This window comes from Hyperolius riggenbachi, chromosome 2, assembly GCF_040937935.1.
Source record: "Hyperolius riggenbachi isolate aHypRig1 chromosome 2, aHypRig1.pri, whole genome shotgun sequence".
Taxonomy (NCBI): domain Eukaryota; kingdom Metazoa; phylum Chordata; class Amphibia; order Anura; family Hyperoliidae; genus Hyperolius; species Hyperolius riggenbachi.
Genome location: NC_090647.1, coordinates 264,356,915 through 264,375,380, shown reverse-complemented (window position 1 = coordinate 264,375,380; position 18,466 = coordinate 264,356,915). Strand labels below are relative to the sequence as shown.

The 18,466-nt window shown below is 41.1% G+C and overlaps 1 protein-coding gene across 1 annotated transcript in view; it reads left to right on the top strand.

The window, feature by feature from the left end:
* The window catches only part of NXN (nucleoredoxin), a 186,433-nt gene that overhangs the window by 110,822 nt on the left and 57,145 nt on the right, over nucleotides 1–18,466 (top strand). Inside the window, exons 3-4 of the mRNA XM_068268609.1 lie at nucleotides 3,653–3,786; nucleotides 7,787–7,887. Of these exons, the coding sequence (XP_068124710.1) occupies nucleotides 3,653–3,786; nucleotides 7,787–7,887 (235 nt within the window). The remainder of the gene's footprint in view (nucleotides 1–3,652; nucleotides 3,787–7,786; nucleotides 7,888–18,466) is intronic.

Genomic DNA, 18,466 nt, shown 5'->3' with positions numbered 1-18,466 from the left:
GAAGTGCGCTCCTTGCGTATCTCTCTAGCAGCCGCTGGAGAGATACGTAGAGGGCGCACTTCTCCTGCATAGCCTGACTCCGATGACGTCAGTGACAGAAGCCGGTTCTCGTAGTTGCAGGCAGCGGAGGAGCAATCCGTGCGTATGGGGCTGGAGGAAGCCCCAGGTATGTATAAAACCTTTTCTTTATTTCATCTCTGGTTCCCATTAAGGGCCAGTGCAGATAGATAACTGTTGCTAGCAATGAGCCATCTAAATAGTACTGACATTACAAGCAGCTGTGTCACTACCAATACAGCTTTGTTGCGTGTTGAAACATTTCTGTAAGTCAGTCAATGATTACATAATTGTGGGGTAATACATGGTATGTGGATAGCAATACACATCAAACAGACTTGAGTCTGTTACACACATACAGTTTTGATTGGCCAAATATTCCCAATTTTACACTTCCACTTTACCCAGTCTGTTAGCTCTCTTGCTATACAGAGGTGGTAAAATTAGCCAATCAAAATTGGATGCGTGTACCAGGCTTTCTTATTGACAATCGGTTGTACAAAACTCTTGTGGCAATGAAATTAATGTTATCACAATGCACCTTGAAGCAAATGCAAAACTGACAGCCTTTTTTTGTACGTAAGTGAAAAGTGCAGTGGCCATACAAAACATTTGCTCACAGCGATTTATCTGATTTCAGTTTTCCATCGTCAGAACTATAAGAAATTGTTAGTATGAGTTACTACACGTTGAACCTTATTAGTATTTTATTTATTTAGTTATTTATTGTATTTCTAAAGCACCAACATATTACGCAGCGCTGGACATTAGTTTAGGTTACAGACAATAAATGGTGAACGCCATCATTAGAAGAAAAGTAAACTTACAATGCACTTTTACTTTTTATATATATTTTTTATACTTTCCATGTGCCTGCAAGGTAAATAGAATCACCTGATCATGCTCATCTGACCTTCAACTATGTTGATCTACAATAAACTTTGATTTATAAGTGCAGAATGTAGTTATATAGGCAGGTTGTTTATTACTCTGAATGAGAATCTGTCTGTTTGCAAGGTATGTCCTTGTAGGCTTTTCCTGCAGGCATAGGAAAACTTCCCTCGAAGTGTACTCATCCTTTAATTTATTCCATATGCCTTATTAACCTTTGATCTAAAATTCGTTTTTCATAAAGGTGTTTAGATGACTGTAACGTGTTGCTTTGAAGCAAAATTCAGCTTATAGGTTAATCTGGTAAGATATTTGCTGTAATTTACACTAAGCTAATTGTTTGTGTTTTAGTTACTATGTAGAAACTTCGAAGCATTAACAAAATACATGCAGAGGCACATGCAATTGACCTGTGACAATAGAGGCAGAGAGGCAAAGCGGTTTAGCGGGAGGAAAAGTTTGCTACAACCAACTACAGTACTTTCAACTGGAAACCTCTGGTTCAAGACAAAACACAGAATATTTATATTGCACTTTTGTCCTGGTGGATTTAAAGTGCCAGAGCTGCAGCCACTAGGACGTGCTCTATAGGCAGTAGCAGCGTTAGGGAGTATAGGTGCTGGCTTACTGAACAGGAAGAGCCGAGGTTCGAACCCAGGTCGCCTGTGTCAGAGGCAGAGCTCTTAAAGAGACACTGAAGCGAAAAAAAATATATGATATAGTGAATTGGTTGTGTACTATGAATAATTACTAGAAGATTAGCAGCAAAGAAAATATTCTCATGTTTTTATTTTCAGGTATATAGTGTTTTTCTAACATTGCATCATTCTATAATATGTGCAGATTACACAACACTCAGCATTCAAAATGATTCTTTCAGAGCAGTCTGTGAACTAATGACCTCTCCTCTGGCAGAGAAAACGTAAATAGTTCAGCAACAGTTGAGATAATAAAAGTCAGATAACAGCCCTCTCCACGACTTTGAAAGTCGTAGAGCTTAATGGCTTGTTTGCATAGAGATAACAACTGGAGTTTCTTAACTCTTCCTGTACTGGAAACCATTAGACTGATGTATCTGATCTTAATGTTTTATTTCTTAGCTGTACTACACATACAAATCATAATATCATAATTTTTTTTCCGCTTCAGTGTCTCTTTAACCACTTCAGCACCACAGGGTTTTTTGCTTAAAAACCAGAGCAATTTTGCACATTTCAGCGCTCCTCCCATTCATTCACCAATAACTTTATTGCTACTCATCAGATGTAAATGATCTATATCTTGTTTTTTTTGCCACAAATTATGCTTTGTGAGGGTGATATTTGCTTTTAGTAATTATGCTATTATCTGTGCATTTTAAAGGGAAAAATGAGAAAAAAAAAAGAAAAAATACACTATTTCTCCATTTCCATGCACTATAGTTTTCAAATAAACAATGTTACCATAGGTAAAACCCACACATTGTATTTGCTAATTTGTCCTGGTTATCTCAACATTTAAATAATGTTCCTAGTACAATGTATGGCGATAATATATTCGTTTCTGGTTTGTGTTTTTTGTTTTCTCATTGTACTCTATCAGTAATTAAAAGCCCTTATCTTCATGATTAACAGTAATACACTCTCATGGCATACATATTTTAAAAGCTAAGTCCCTAGGGTAACTGTGTATTCTCTTTTCAATGCTGTCACGTTTTTTTTTTTTTACAAGTATTTATTTAGGGGTATAGAGTGCATGTAAATAACAGTTTTATTGCTTTTCATTCAGTTTTCCGGTAAAAAAAAATCACATGACTTATCCCTCAGTTGTCAAACACCACAAAATCTATTCTCTCACTTGTCACGGTTAAAATGATACCCTATATACATAATCAGATAGCTTATTGGGCATACAGCACACTGTTTACCACAAGTACGCCTATCTACTCCCCTGAGATTCAAGTAAAGTTTTGTGGGGAGTAGATAAGCGTAGCAAGGGAGGTAAAGTGGTTAACCGTTAAACTTTTCAGCCACCAAAACACAATCAACTAGTGATTGTGATGGGATTTTTCATTTGTGGGACGAGAAGCGCATCACAGCCACTCAGAAAATGCTGCATTTAGCACATTTGTGCTTTTTAAAAGCACAAAGCATTCAAATGTGAACATGCTTTTTCTGATCGCTGGTGATCAGCAATGCTACAGAAATCACTCCGAATTCGCCCTAGAGTGAACCTGCCCTTAGAGCGATGAGACACATCTCACTGGTTTGCCATGGTGTTGTCTGCATATTCCCCTGTTTTCTATTTTTGTTTTTCTGCCTGTGCCAGACCCTTTTTTTTAGGATCATTGTTATGCTCTTGAGTGCAGAATCTTGTAGGCTATAGAACAAATTATTCAACAAGCCAGGCTGCATTCATTTTTTTTTGGACAAGATACTATGTCTAGCAGCATATTCCATGAAGCTACAGTATGTGTGCAGAACTTCTGCCACCTGTTCATTGCATGGAGTCCTGCTTTGTACATTAGCAGAGCTCATACGTTTTCATTGTATAAATGAAATTGTATGAATCAGCAGGTCTGTGTTTTGTTTTATCTGGATTTTATTTAGGGTTAGCAACTCACCTCTACAGTGTTCTGATAAACTTGTGTGGCTTATAATAAATGTAAATGTATTTATTGACTGGGAAGGAAAGCTGATTTAACTCTGATTATGAATCTTCTCAGGTCTGGAATTCCCATGGGGGCCAAAGCCGTTTAGTGAAGTCATTGCTGGACCCTTGCACAGGAACAGTGGCCAAAACCAAGACAGTAGCACATTGGAAGGTTCTTATGTTGGTGTTTATTTTTCTGCACATTGGGTGAGTGTATGTGAAAAAATTTAAGGAAAACTTAATAAAGCATTGGCACAATAACAATTTATTTTTTTTCCTCAGCATGTTTACTATCCTCTCTACATTCACATACAACTTAAGTGTCAGCTGCTGACTGTAAAGAAGCACATTATTCTTTGGGTTTCTTCTATTAACAATTGCACAGCTCAGCTTTGTAAATGGGTGTCTTAGTCAAATTATCCTATTTATAAAGAAAATACCTTTGTACTCTTTCTGACGTATTCTGAAAGCCCAAGGCCACTGAGAATAGAATCAAACTGTCATGCAGGAAGCAGTACAAAGCTAAACCCTGGTACACACTTTTGACTATGATTGACCAGTTTTACCACCTCTATGTGGTCAGTGGTGAAGCACAATTTGTTCATAGTATTCAATATCTGTTGACTACTGTTGTTAGGCAGTGGCTGGATGGTGTAATGGTTAAGGGCTCTGCCTCTGACACAGGAGACCTGGGTTCGAATCTCGGCTCTGCCTGTTCAGTAAGCCAGCACCTATTCAGTAGGAGACCTTAGGCTAGTCTCCCTAACACTGCTACTGCCTATAGAGCGCGTCCTAGTGGTTGCAGCTCTGGCGCTTTGAGTCCGCCAGGAGAAAAGCGCAATATAAATGTTATTTGTCTTGTCTTGTATATGGAGGTGGTACAATTGGTCAGTGGTTTGCCAATCATAATTAAGTGTGTCCCAGGCTTAAAGAGAACCTGAACTGAAAATTAAAAGTCAAAATAAACACTTCATACTTACCTCCTGTGTAGTTTACTCATCAATCTCTTTCTCCTCTCCTGTGTCTTGTTTGTCCACTGTGATCAATGGAATTCTCTGTCCTCCATTTTGAAAATGGCCATTATCCCATAATGACTTCCTGGACAGCACACTGTTCAACTGTCTTATTACCCTCTTGAGCCATAGGAAAGCGTGGACATTACCTTGCACATTCAGTTGTAACTGTCAGCTGCTGATATATAACTGACAGCAGCTGGTATATTTCAGTTCTGACAAAATGTCAGAACTGGAAGGGATCACTGTAAGAAGAAAATGGCGAGCTTCTGAGAGGAACTGACGGTGAGGTAAGTATGTGATATTCAATTACAGCTACCTCATGTGTTTATTTTAAATTATTTTACCCAGTTCAGGTTCCCTTTAAGGCTGCAATGGAGGAAGCAATATTAGGTCACATTTCTGCTCTTTCCTAGACTTGGGCTAATTTTCTGTTTGTCTTGTGGATTCTTATCATGCTAGCCATTTTAGTGCCATTGGGCACCAATCAAAAGGTAACTGAAAGTGGGAAAGTTATTTTTAGAATATTTGTTCATAAGTAGCTATGAGGTTTACAAGTAAATGTAGGTGAATTTCTTGCTCTACAGGAAGCAGAGAGTGGTCCGACCGACACTGAAGACTGCAATATGTGCTGGAAAATAATGTGGGTGATGGCATAGAATCTGGTCCCTTTCACACTGGGGCTGTGTGTTAAAATTACCGCAGCCTAATGGTAGTCTATGGGGTAGTTCACACTCCCCACCTTGTGGTACGCTGCCCTGGAAGTGCCTTAACTAACGCGCAGACATACCTGTGTTACTGCGCGGCTCCTGTGGGGATGTGTGTGGGACCTGAAGTCATGTAAGTCTATGGTACATGCGTGTATTTAAAAAACCTGCCGCAGTTTTTAGCGTTGTGCAATCACGGAAGCGTATTTTAGCAATGTGCTTCCGTGCATGCCCTTGATTGCCCAACAGGAAGTAAGCATCATTTCCAGTTGGACGGACGCCAGATAGGGATTACCACTAACGCGGTAATCACTGAAGGCCTGTTTTTGGCGGTGTGGTGCTGCCAATCCGCAGTGTGAAGCCGGCCTGAATAGTCAAGTCATCCATAAACCATATGTTTAAGTCATTGTTTCATATTGCTAAATAAATTAGACAGATTGTTGTAAAGGAACAGTGCAACATTAAAACAGTGTCTATGACATGTAGCCTAAATAACCTGTTTTTTGTTTGCTACTACATGGCAAAAGTTGGCAACTCTCTGGATCATAGCAGGCCATAATAAAGATGGATGAGAGGCAAGCAAAACAAAAACAGTTGTACAATCACAATAGGAACAGTAGGACATTTTGAGAATGAATTCAGGCGGTCCTGGATTTACAGTGCATCCTTCTCGATATACATACATCCGGAAAGTATTCACAGTGCATCACTTGTATACATTGTTGCAGCCTTATTCCAAAATGGATTAAATTCATTTTTTTTCTCAGACTTTTACACACAACACCCCATCATGACAACATGAAAAAGTTGATTTGAGTTTTTGGCAAATTTATTTTAAGAATACAAAAAACCAAACACTGAGTTAGCTGTCATAAGCCATGAAGCTCAAAATTGAGTTAGCCTTTGCCATGAAGCTCAAAATTGAGCTCAGGTGCATCCTGTTTCCTCTGTAAATTCAGTTGATAGGACATTATTTGGAAAGGCGCAAACCTATCTATATAAGGTCCAACAGTTGACAGAGAGAACTATATATAGAGGTCCTCTGTGGAGAGAGAACAACCATCTCTGCAGCAATCCACCAATCAGGACTGTATGGTAGAGCGGCCAGACGGAAGCCACTCCTTAGAAAAAGGCACATGGCAGCTCGCCTGGAGTTTGTGAAACGGCACCTGAAGCACTTTCAGATCATGAAAAATAAATTTTCTGGTCTGATGAAACAAAAATTGAACTCTTGGGTCTGACTGTCAGATGTCCCGTTTGGAGGAAACCAGGCATTACTTACAACCAGGCCAATACCATCCCTACAGTGAAGCATGGTGGCGGCAACATCATGCTGTTGGGATGTTTTTCAGTGGCAGAAACCGGGAGACTAGTCAGGATAAAGGGAAAGATGGCTGCAGCAATGTACAGAGACATTTTTATTTTTTAAAAAATTAAAAAATGTTTTTTGTTTTTTTTTTTATTTGCCAAAACCTCAAGTAAACATTTTCATGTCATTATGGGGTGTTGTGTAGAATTCAAAGGGAAAACATTATTTTTAATACATTTTGGAATAAGGCTGTAACATAACAAAATGTGGAAGAGGTGATGCACTGTGAATACTTTCCGGATGCACTATCTATAAAGAAGTACTAGATTTGTGCACACAATTGTAATCACACAAATGCACTTAAACCCATTAACGGCCCTCACTGTAATTTGATATGGCCCAGGTGATCTAGTCTGTTTAATAGATCTGAATTGTTAATGTCCCATTTCTCTTGTAGTTGTCACTATGTGCCAGAATTATATGCATATTTATAGCTGTGATAGGTTTTTATTTATTTTACTGGCTCCAATCTTCTCCTGCTTTCCCTAGTCTTTTATGCTGATGGAGTTGGGCATATTAGGGGTTAAGTTACATGTGCCTTGTCGAGGAGGTATTGGGTGAGGCAAAGGGTATTTCAATTTTACATGTACCTATGTTAAAATGGCTGTGAATAGCGACCCAGATGGGCCTTAAAAGCGCTGGCTTTTGGAGAGTGTGGTCCTCTGGGACCATTGCCCTTGTATTGCACTTGAGTCAATAAAGTTCCTTGGTTTTATTGGAACCTGGTGTGAAGTGGACTTTCTATCTGTAATGGCCCAGGTGACAGTTGCAATGTTTTGCCACATAATAGTAAACCATAACAAAAATAAATCTAAGCCAGGTTTGCTCTTGCCTTGGAGAACTTTAGTAAATCTGGCTTTTAATGATAGAAAGTACAATAAACAATATGGCGGTTTAGTATTTTTTTCATGTATTTTCTTGCATGAATACCTTTTGTTTTAATGTAGCTGAAACAGTGTATTGGGCAGGCTTACTTCCATTAAAATGTTACTGAATGAGTTTCCAAAATAAATTGTACCCATGGTCCCTGAATATGTGATTTCAAGTGTTTGGCTTTGCATAGCATGCTTGCCGGGTAAATATTAATATTTTCTAAGTGTGTCTGCTTTAAATTGCAGTGTCCTCCCTGCCGGAGCCTCACCAGGGTATTAGTCGAATCTTATCGAAAGATAAAAGAGTTAGGACAAAAGTTTGAAATCATCCTTGTTAGTGCTGACAGGTAAGTGTCGCTCCTTTTAAAACATAAGCTATAAATGATATTGTGGACCACTACAGTATTTCCCTATCTGGTAGTAATGATCTATACTAGTATGAAAGAGGAGCTGTTAGGTATAAGGTCTCAGAGAAAAAAAAGACATAGATCAGTAGCTAAATATTGCCTGTACTTACATTACATATGCATTTCACTGTCCACGTTTGGATTTCACAGAATTTGTATATAGTATTTGCAGAGAATGATGCTCCTGACAGCTCATGGCAGGTTCCATGTTTGTCTGTCTCCTATGAAGCCAATTGTGTCGTCATGTCCTCCCTGCTTCCTGATGATTCGACTCACAAAAAAGATTGTAATGGACAACACTACTGTGCAGTAAATATTAGCCACGTGGCTAGGAACAATAGCGGACTCATGCAGTATACTCTGCCCTGTGATTTTTCAGTGCTGTGAGCTGGACTGCATTACAAGCTGCTGTAACTTGAGCCTGTAACTTCTCACTAGCAGCCGAGGGGAGGACCCAAGGTGGGGAGAAGTAGCCCCAGAATGCTTTGCAGTATGTTATGCGGCCTCTTGTCCTTTTAAGAGCTTGGGAATAACAGCCTTGCTGTTCAGCACACATCAAAAGTAAGAGAGATTTTTAACTTCAGTATTGCCTTTTTGGCTTCCTTCTAAACTGTTTAACACAGGAGAATAGAGGTTTAAATTAGCTTTTGCAGCCTGACAGTTACACTTGAAGCAGCACTGACTGTTTTAGCTAATGATGCTCTTTTTGTGCCTCGGTGAGTGTCGGCATTCAGCTGAATGTCATATTTAAAGGGCAACAGAAGTGGGAAGAATATGGAGGCTGCCATATATATTTCCTTTTAAACAATACCAGTTGCTTGGCTGTCCTGCTGATCTATTTGGCAGTAGTAGTGTCTGAATAACACCAGAAACAAGCTTGCAGCTAATCTTGTCAGATCTGACAATAATGTCAGAAACATATATGTTGCATGCTTGTTTAGGAACTATGGCTAAAAGTATTAGAGGCAAAGGATCAGCAGGACAACCAGGCAACTGATATTGTTTAAAAGGAAATAAATATGGCAGCCTCCATGCTCCTCTCATCCCCTTGGTGACATCATTTCCTGGCCTCTGCACCAGTACTGAGGCTGCAATGTCACCTGGGAAGAGAAAGGGCAGATAATAGGTCGGGTCCATAGTTAGATTCTTATAAGGCTAAGGGACTTGCCAGGGCTCTGTAGAGACCCATTTGTGACAGAAGTCAGTGATGTCGTAGTTGTAATGCTGTATACCCAACAGCATTAATACAGTACTATTCAGCCATTCTGCCATTGCAGTAAATTAGTTTAGTTTAATCATTTGCTAAAACTGCTTTTAAAGGCGTTCTGTGGAGGGTTCAAAAAACAAAGAACTGGCAGTTACCTGTGGCTTCTATCGGCCCACTGCAGCTTTCATGTCCCGCGCCGTCCTCCTACGAACCTCCATTCCCCGCCGCTGGTTCCAGTCTAATTATTCTTCTAATACAACTGCAGCTGTGCGGCCGTGGCTGCGCGCATGCTCGCTCCCGTTCGGGTCTCCGGGAGCTTACTGCGATGTACGAGGTTTTCTCATACTGGGCCTGTGCAGTAAGCTCCCGGAGACGAGACGCGAGCAGGAGCGTGCAGTATTCCTCTAGTTAGATGAATAATTAGACCTGGACCGGTGGCGGGGAATGGAGAATCGTAGAAGACGGCGTGGGACATGACAGCTGCAGGGGGCCGATAGAAGCCCAAGGTTAGTGTCAGTTTTTTGTTTTGTTTTTTAAACTCTCCACAGAACCTCTTTATTGCTTTTAGAAGCCAGTGAGGTACACATATTAAAATTTAGTTATGTGAAATGGAGACTCAAGTAGGCTGTCATGGGCACAAAGAGAGATATTCCCATAACCACAACAGATATTTATTTATTTTTTTGGGTCTATTTTGCTGGATAGTAAAACAGACATTTGATGGATCTTATGTTATTAACAAATATGTATTATTAAAACGACAAGCACATGCACTTTCCATAGACACCTATGGTGAAACCGCATCTGCTCCAGACTCCACGGTGTACCGTCTGCCCCGGTTGGCGATACAACTTCAATGTGAACCAAGGCTTAGACAGTAAGAATCGCTAAGGCAGGGAACACACTTGTAGTTTTGTGCACGTGTTACTGTGCATGGCAAAATACGCACTGCCACACTGGCCATTATAATAAATGGCCTGCTCGGGAATCGCACATTTACAGTCGTGTGTCCCCCCCAATATGTGATTTTAAATTGGACAGCTTCAGTTTTTTTCAACACAATACCCACATTAGCTATTACAATTTATTCTGTCACATCTGATAAATCGGGGAACCAGTGTGGAAAATTGTGTGTGTGAAAATGCGAGCGCAAAACGATGGAAACCCAGGAATCTCTGGGAAAAGCGCATAATGAAGCGCATTCCCTGCCTAAAGCTGTTGCGGATGCACCCTTACTATTTTTTGTTTTACCATAACCAATTTCAGATCCACTTCAGTGACACATTTGAAACTTCACTGCTCCTCTCAGAATTCTCCATTAGTAAATCATCTTCAAATGTGTTGAAAATGAGGTAGCAAATTTCTCCATTGTAGATACACTATTCATCGGTAAGGTTGCCTTGCACATGCAGCACATGGCAATGTTACAGTTTCTAACACTGGGGGAACCCATTACCGACATGCCTATTACTGCGGTAACGTTGCTAATGGGTGAAGTCACTAGTGTGTTTTAGCTTTTTCACATGCCTGCAATTCATTGCTAGAATTCACATTCCTGCATTTTCAGATGTAGTAAAATAATGAGAACATTATGCAGGCTTACATTTCTTACGAAAAGCGCCCCTACTTTGCATACTTTGTGTGTGTGTGTGGGGGGGGGGGGGGAGGGATTGTTGGGGCTGAAAGTTGGATGTGCCCTTAAAGTGAACCTCCAGACTAAAAATTGACTCAGCAGCACTGGAAAGGCCTGGTGTTTCTTTAACTGTTTCACAGCATCAGAACTTTTTTTCTCTTATACAAGCCTCATTTTTAGCTGCACAGAAAAAAACTGCCCGGGCATTTTTCCCCTAATGCTGTGCAAAGCATGATGGGATTTCTGATGTTGTTGTTCTCGTTCTGCTGTTTTGGTGCAATTTTGTTCTTTTTACATTTTGAATTTGACATTTGAAGCCTAGCACATGCAGCTGGGAGGGGTGATCAGGACACAAGACAGTTGGAACTGTGTCTCCTGCTCCCTGTCACCTCCTTTCAACCAAAAAGATGGCTGCCCCCATGACAAAGATGGCAGCCCCCATGAATCACAAACATTTGCCTGTTCTTTTAAAATGGGGTGGGTAAGAGATTATATTACCTATCTATTCTAATTAACATAACTAATGTAACTTAATGACAGGATATTTGTTTAGGCTGAAGTTCCCCTTTAACTAAGGATTTTTTTATAATCTGGCAGCTATTAGTACTCTACTGAAGTGCCCTGGAGATCTGAAATATCACATTTTATAAACCTCTCTGTACTGTACAATCAGAGGATTTGACTGTATGTTCATATGTTAACTACAAAGTATACATTTAACAGTTAGTATAAGTACGTATGAATGCGGACTTTTTATGCTGTAACAATGTCTTCTTCTATGAACTCGTTACTGAAAGCCCCAAGGGAGTTGTATTACACAAGTGAAGCATCCTTGGCTTGGCAGTGCAGTGTAATAGAGATTACCTCATGGGTCTTGTATGTTCAGCCTCAGTTTTCTGCCGTTTGGTAAGACTGTTGCAATTTGTAATTAACTTCAACCTAATAAAATGGACTTGAAGCGTCATAGTCAGCGCAGGCATCAGAAGTCAAATGTTTAAAAAATGACCACCTGTGCCACAAATTACAGACTTAGGGGCTTGCTCTGGGAAGGAGTGGGTTAGGGCAAGGCATTGGAAAGATATTTCCATTAACCACAGGGGTTTAATAGGGTAGGTTAGAGTTAGGCAATAGATAATAAAAGGTATTTGTTTAGGTATAGAGGAACGATCAGAAACGGGCCCCTAAAAACACCAAAGCTGATGGCAAAATATCTGCGATACTTGGCCTTTAGTTAAAAATGTAACTTTATTAAATGTATGCCAAATGGAAGCTCAATTCTTTTCTGGGGCCACATGACTGCTTGATCCTGGTATCTTGGAAGCAAGTGGCAGTTTAATTTTTGAATCTATGAGGTAAATGTCTACTTAATTCTAATATCTGGGGACACATGGCAGTTGAATTTTTGTAGGCAGGGGCACATGCTGCTTAATTCTGGTACCTTGGGGCATGACTACCTAATACAGTACTGATATCTGGGGGCACTTGACTACTTAGTGCTGGTATCTGGAGTCACAGAACAAATTCATCTTGGTTATTTTAGAGTACACGACTAAATATTAGAAGTATCTAGGGGCACATGACTATCTAATTCTAATATACGGGGGCACACAGCTTCTTCCTGGATCTGTTGCACCCAGCTGCTAAATTCTTGTATTTGGATGGCACATGACTTACCCACAGGTAAAACCCCAAATCACTTCTGTGGCAGTATAATGCATTGTGGTCCTCTGTCGACTGCTTGAGCAGTTTCTACTCAGCAGCATTTAAAAGGCTTGGTGTTTCTAAATAATATCACTAATCAGAACTTTGTTTTTCTTACACAAGCCTCATTTTTTAGCTGCACTGAAGCTAAGCTCCGTCCCATCAAATAAATCTGCCTGGGCATGTTTCCCCTGATGCTGTGCAAAGCATGATGAGATTTCTGATGTTGTTGTTCTCATTGCCTAGCGCACACAGCTGGGAGGAGTTATCAGGATACAGGACAGTTTTTTGTGTCCAAAAAAAGTGGCCCAATGAGTCAATCATATTTCCAAGCTTTTTTTGGGTTAAAGTTGGGGGGGGGGGGGGGTCGCTTATACTCGAGTATATACGGTAGTCCTTTCCATAATTGGCTAAAGCTGGATTTATAGTTCTTTGCGAGCCTGGAATTTGTACTTCCTTTGTAGAGTACGGGCTGCCTAGAGAGTTCTCATTTTGCTGCTGATGTAATTAGCTACACAGAACAGGAGCTTCTTTTTCATTTTCCACACTAGTATGGTCAGCTGACTTGAACACTCCCAAGCTACAGTCTCTGTTAAGGACTCTGGATAATTGTGCTTTACTTACTAAAATCCTAGGACCCACTAGATTGCTTTCAGCCGATGATTGCTGGCGATTCCAAAAATCACTATGCCAATGAAAGTGGTTGGTGGTGTGTCCACTGGTACAATTTCCATTTGGCCAGATAGCAAACTCTCGGCCTGCTGTATTTTCCTAGCAATTGCAATTCAATGTTCAGTATAGGATCAGTGCAAAATCGTTTATAATACCTTTACAAAAGCACTTGAAGCAATTTTACTACATAAACCACCCAAAAGAATAAAAAAATGAAATTGCGATCACTAATCCCAATCACTTTTGCAATCACCAGGACTAAAATAAAATCACTCCCAAAAAATGCTGGGAATCGCTGCTGAAATTGCTTTACCAAAATCCTGTAGTGGGACCCAGGCCTAAGAATGCTGAAATAAGGTTTGTTGTCATTTCCTGCAAAATGGAAACCTGAACTAAATGGATTGCTGTTTCCATGGCAGTATTAGAAGCACAATATATAGGCTCTACCAATTTCTGTGATATTTTTGCAGTGAGATGATGACTATGAAACAGAGCTGATCTGTTTCATTTGTATGTCTGCAAAGGGCAGTACAGTACAATTTGTTATAGTAAAGGCTGATAGAGTAAACCTCTGGATATAGTAAACCCAGTCCTCAGGTCCCAGCACATGTCTGTATAAATATACAATGGATGACCAATTCTGATATAGTAAACAGGGCTGTGGAGTTGGAGCAATTTTGGGTACCTTAAAGTGCACCTAAAGCCACTAAAAAAAAAAAAAGATTAACTCACCTGGGGCTTCCCTCAGCCCCCTGCAGCCGATCGGTGCCCTCGCAGCCCCGCTCTGACGCTCCAGGACCCGCCGGCGAACACTTCCGGTTTTGTCCGTCACCGGCCGACAGGCATGGGAACGCGAGTGATTGTTCGCGTTCCCAGCCTGTATATCGCCCCCTATGCTGCTATTGCGGCAAGGAGGCCGCAATAGCAGCATAGGGGGCGATATACAGGCTGGGAACGCGAACAATCACTCGCGTTCCCATGCCTGTCGGCCGGTGACGGCGAAACCGGAAGTTGTCGCCGGCGGGTCCAGAAGCATCGGACCGGAGCTGCGAGGGCACCGATCGGCTGCAGGGGGCTGAGGGAAGCCCCAGGTGAGTTAATCTCATTTTTTTTAGTGGCTTTAGGTTCACTTTAAGTCTGAGTCGGGGGTTTCAATAAACTGAGGAGTCGGTTGATTTTTGAACCAAATCCATATAGCCTTTGTAAAAATTAGACTAAGAAGTTGGAGCAATTTTGGGTACCTGGAGTCTGAGACGGTGGGTTCATAAACTGAGGAGTCGGAGTTGGATATTGCCTAGACTGGCCCCGACTGGCGGAAGTTACGGGACCCAGTGTAGAAAACCGAGAAGGCTGAGGACGGTGGCGTAGGAGCGATCCGTACGGATGGGGCTGGATGAAGCCCCAGGTATGTATAAATCTTGTTTAATATGTCAGCTCTGAGGACCTTAGTAGTTGAAATCTACGCCCTGTTCTGCTGGCTATCTGGCTGCCAGGGCCACCACTGTGTGCATCCGCCGTTTTCGTCACTCCAGCCGATCTCGCTACTGAATCCCCGCCATCTCCCGTCACAGCTCACTCGCTCTGCCTGTCTCTATGACGGCAGAGCCCTGTGAGCAGGTCAAGAGCCGATTTCATTGGCTCCTGGCCCTGTCTTTCAATGTAAGCAAATCCCATTGCTCCTGACCGGGTTCACAGGAACTCTGCCGGCAAAGTGGGTGGCCCAGGTTCCCGACATGCGGCGGGTATGTGCGGCAAATGTCAGGATTCTGACTTTTTTTTTTTACCAGTGGTCTCTGGTCCTTAAGGGGGCAGAGACCGCTGGTACTTAAGTGGTTAACATGAAAGTTTTGAGACTGTCAAAATTATTAGTTTTCACAAAGTTTGCTGCTAATCTACTTTTAGATCTTTTTTTCAGTTGTTTATGTGATGTACTAAAATTGTCTATAATAAAACCTTACTGTCCCTGCGTCATCCTTCCTGTCCCTAGCTGTGCGTCCGTGGGTTTTTTGTACTGCACATGTGCGCAGTACAGACAGCCGTTGGGACAGGAGGACAGGCCAGGGAGCTGGGCGGGCGGCGGTGGCGGCGGCATGAGGAGACCTAAAGCCCGTTTTTAAACGGGCTTAGGTCACCAAGTATAATTATAAGCACTTAATACGTTTCAAAGGCTTTTATTGACAATTACATGAGATTTATGCAAAGAGTCAGTATTTGCAGTGTCGGCCCTTCTTTTTCAGGACCTCTGCAATTCGACTGGGCATGCTCTCAATCAACTTCTGGGCCAAATCCTGACTGATAGCAACCCATTCTTTCATAATCACTTCTTTGAGTTTCTCAGAATTAGTTCGTTTCTGTTTGTCCACCCGCCTCTTGAGGAATGACCACAAGTTCTCAATTGGATTAAGATCTGGGGAGTTTCATGGACCCAAAATTTCAACGTTTTGGTCCCCAAGCCATTTAGTTATCACTTTTGCCTTATGACACGGTGCTCCATCGTGCTGGAGAATGCATTGTTCTTCACCAAACTGTTGTTGGATTGTTGGAAGAAGTTGCTGTTGGAAGGGTGTTTTGGTACCATTCTTTATTCATGGCTGTGTTTTTTGGCAAAATTGTGAGTGGATGAGAAGCAACCCCACACATAAATGGTCTCAGGATGCTTTACTGTTGGCATGACACAGGACGGATGGTAACGCTCCCCTTTTTTTTCTCCTGACAAGCCTTTTTCCAGATGCCCCAAACAATCGGAAAGGGACTTCATCGGAGAATATGACTTTTGTCCCAGTCCTCAGCAGTCCATTCACCATACTTTCTGCATCTGTTCCTGATGTTTTTTGGGAGAGAAGTGGCTTCTTTGCTGCCCTTCTTGACACCAGGCCATTTTCCAAAAGTCTTCGCCTCACTGTGCGTGCAGATGCGCTCACGCCTGCCTGCTGCCATTCCTGAGCAACCTCTACACTGTTGCACTCCGATCCTGCAGCTGAATCCTCTTTAGGAGACGATCCTGGCGCTTGCTGGACTTTCTTGGACGCCATGAAGCCTTCTTAACAAGAATTGAACCTTTTTCCTTGAAGTTCTTGATGATCCTATAAATTGTTGATTTAGGTGCAATCTTAGTAGCCACAATATCCTTGCCTGTGAAGCCATTTTTATGCAACGCAATGATGGCTTTATGCGTTTCTCTGCTGGTCCCCATGGTTAACAATGGAAAATCAATGATTTCAAGCATCACCCTCCTTTTAACATGTCAAGTCTGCCATTCTAATCCAATCAGCCTGACATAATGATCTCCAGCCTTGTGCTCGTCAACATTCTCACCTGAGTTAACAAGACGATTACTGAAATGATGTCAGCAGGTCCTCTAATCACAGCAATGAAATGCAGTGGAAAGATTTTTTGGGGATTCAGTTAACCACTTAAGCTCTCAGTCATTTTCACTTTATGCATCCGAGCAATGTTCACCTCCCATTCATTAGCCTATAACTTTATCACTACTTATCACAATGAACTGATCTATATCTTGTTTTTTTCCGCCACCAATTAGGCTTTCTTTGGGGGGTACATTTTGCTAAGAGCTACCTTACTGTAAATGCATTTTAACAGGAAGAATAAAAAAAAATGCAAAAATTCATTATTTGTCAGTTTTCGGCCATTATAGTTTTAAAATAATACATGCCTCCATAATTAAAACCCACGTATTGTATTTGCCCATTTGTCACGGTTATTTCACCGTTTACATTATGTCCCTATCACAATGTATCGCGACAAAATTTTATTTGGAAAAAAAGAGCATTTTTTCCGTTTTGCATCCATCACGATTTACAAGCTTATAAAAATTTTTTTTTTATAGTAATGTTTTTTTAAACATTTTATGTGGGCATTTTTGGGAGGGTGGGATATAAAAAGTGTTTTATTTGGGGAAATATTTGTGTATTGTAATTTTTTTTACTTTTACTTGTAGTTTTACTTTTTGGCCACAAGATGGCAATCTTGAGTTTGTTTACATGACGTTACTCTAAGCGTACAATGTACGCTTAGAGGGACATAGCTTCAGAAAAAGTGTAGTTTCCGAGAGAAGCTGTCGCTTTTTCAGCGGGGGAGAGGAATCAGTGATCGGGCACCGTAGCCCGATACATTGATTCCTGGGCTACCGAATCCTCGGCCGGGAGTGCGCGTGTACGCGCGCGATCGGCCGCGGGAGCTCGCGGGAGAGCGCATGTCCTCGACGTTTTTATACGTCGAGGACAAAGTGGTTAATTTTCATGGCAAATAAGGACTATGCAATTCCTCTGAACACTCTTCAGAACATTCTGGAGTATATGCAAATTGCTATTATAAAAACTTAAGCACCAACTTTTTGAATTTCCAATATTTTTGACAGTCTCAAAACTTTTGGCCAGGACTGTACAGTATATAAGAAAGCGATTTTGGAGCAGTTGTGTTTTATGATACTTTAATATTGAAACACAATTGCTAAAAACCATGTACCGCGATCGCTACAGTGAGATCCCTGCCATACACTTTACATTGCAGTAGCGCTTTTCAAAACGCCAGCGATTGAAAGCGATGCTGAAATTGCATGGAAAACGCTCCAGTGTGAATGGGCCTTTATGCGTCTTCATTAAGCACAGTGCTAGGAGAACAGGGATGATATACTGTTACAGGCAAAGACTTATTTGTTATGTTATACAATGATGTATACAACTCCTGGACCTTGTCCTCTCATTACATATGCTACAAATTGATTTCCGAGGTCCATTTCCTGAAATATTTGCTTGCTGCTAGTAATCCCTTAAACTTTTATAATTCAAGATAATTGCTTTAATCCTATTAACATTCTTACATTTTATTAGATCATATGTATCTTTGAAAAAGCGGCACAACCCGTGGTAGTCTGCAGTATAACCTAGGAGTTATGCGCTCTTTAAACCAGCACAGCGAAACACTGAACACCTGCCAACTTATTTCATATATCTGGGGACAGTAAACTTAATCTTGGTGAGATGATATTAGTTGGCAACAGCTGAATAGCTCTGGAACGAATAAAAGTGGAAGGCGACTGGCTACTTTTCCAGGAAACTTTTTTTTTTAATAGCTAGATGAGTTACGGTAAAAGGTATTATGGTTTTCAGCCATGGAAACCAATGATCTGTGTTTGTGTAAACATTTTAAGATTCAGGGCTGAAATCTTAACCAATAAATGCTGTTCCACTAAACTATTTTCTTGTACATTCCAATAGCCTGAATACATCATAGTGACTGAGATGCTGAGATCTTGTGTACGTAGCAGTATAATGATTCAATATAGA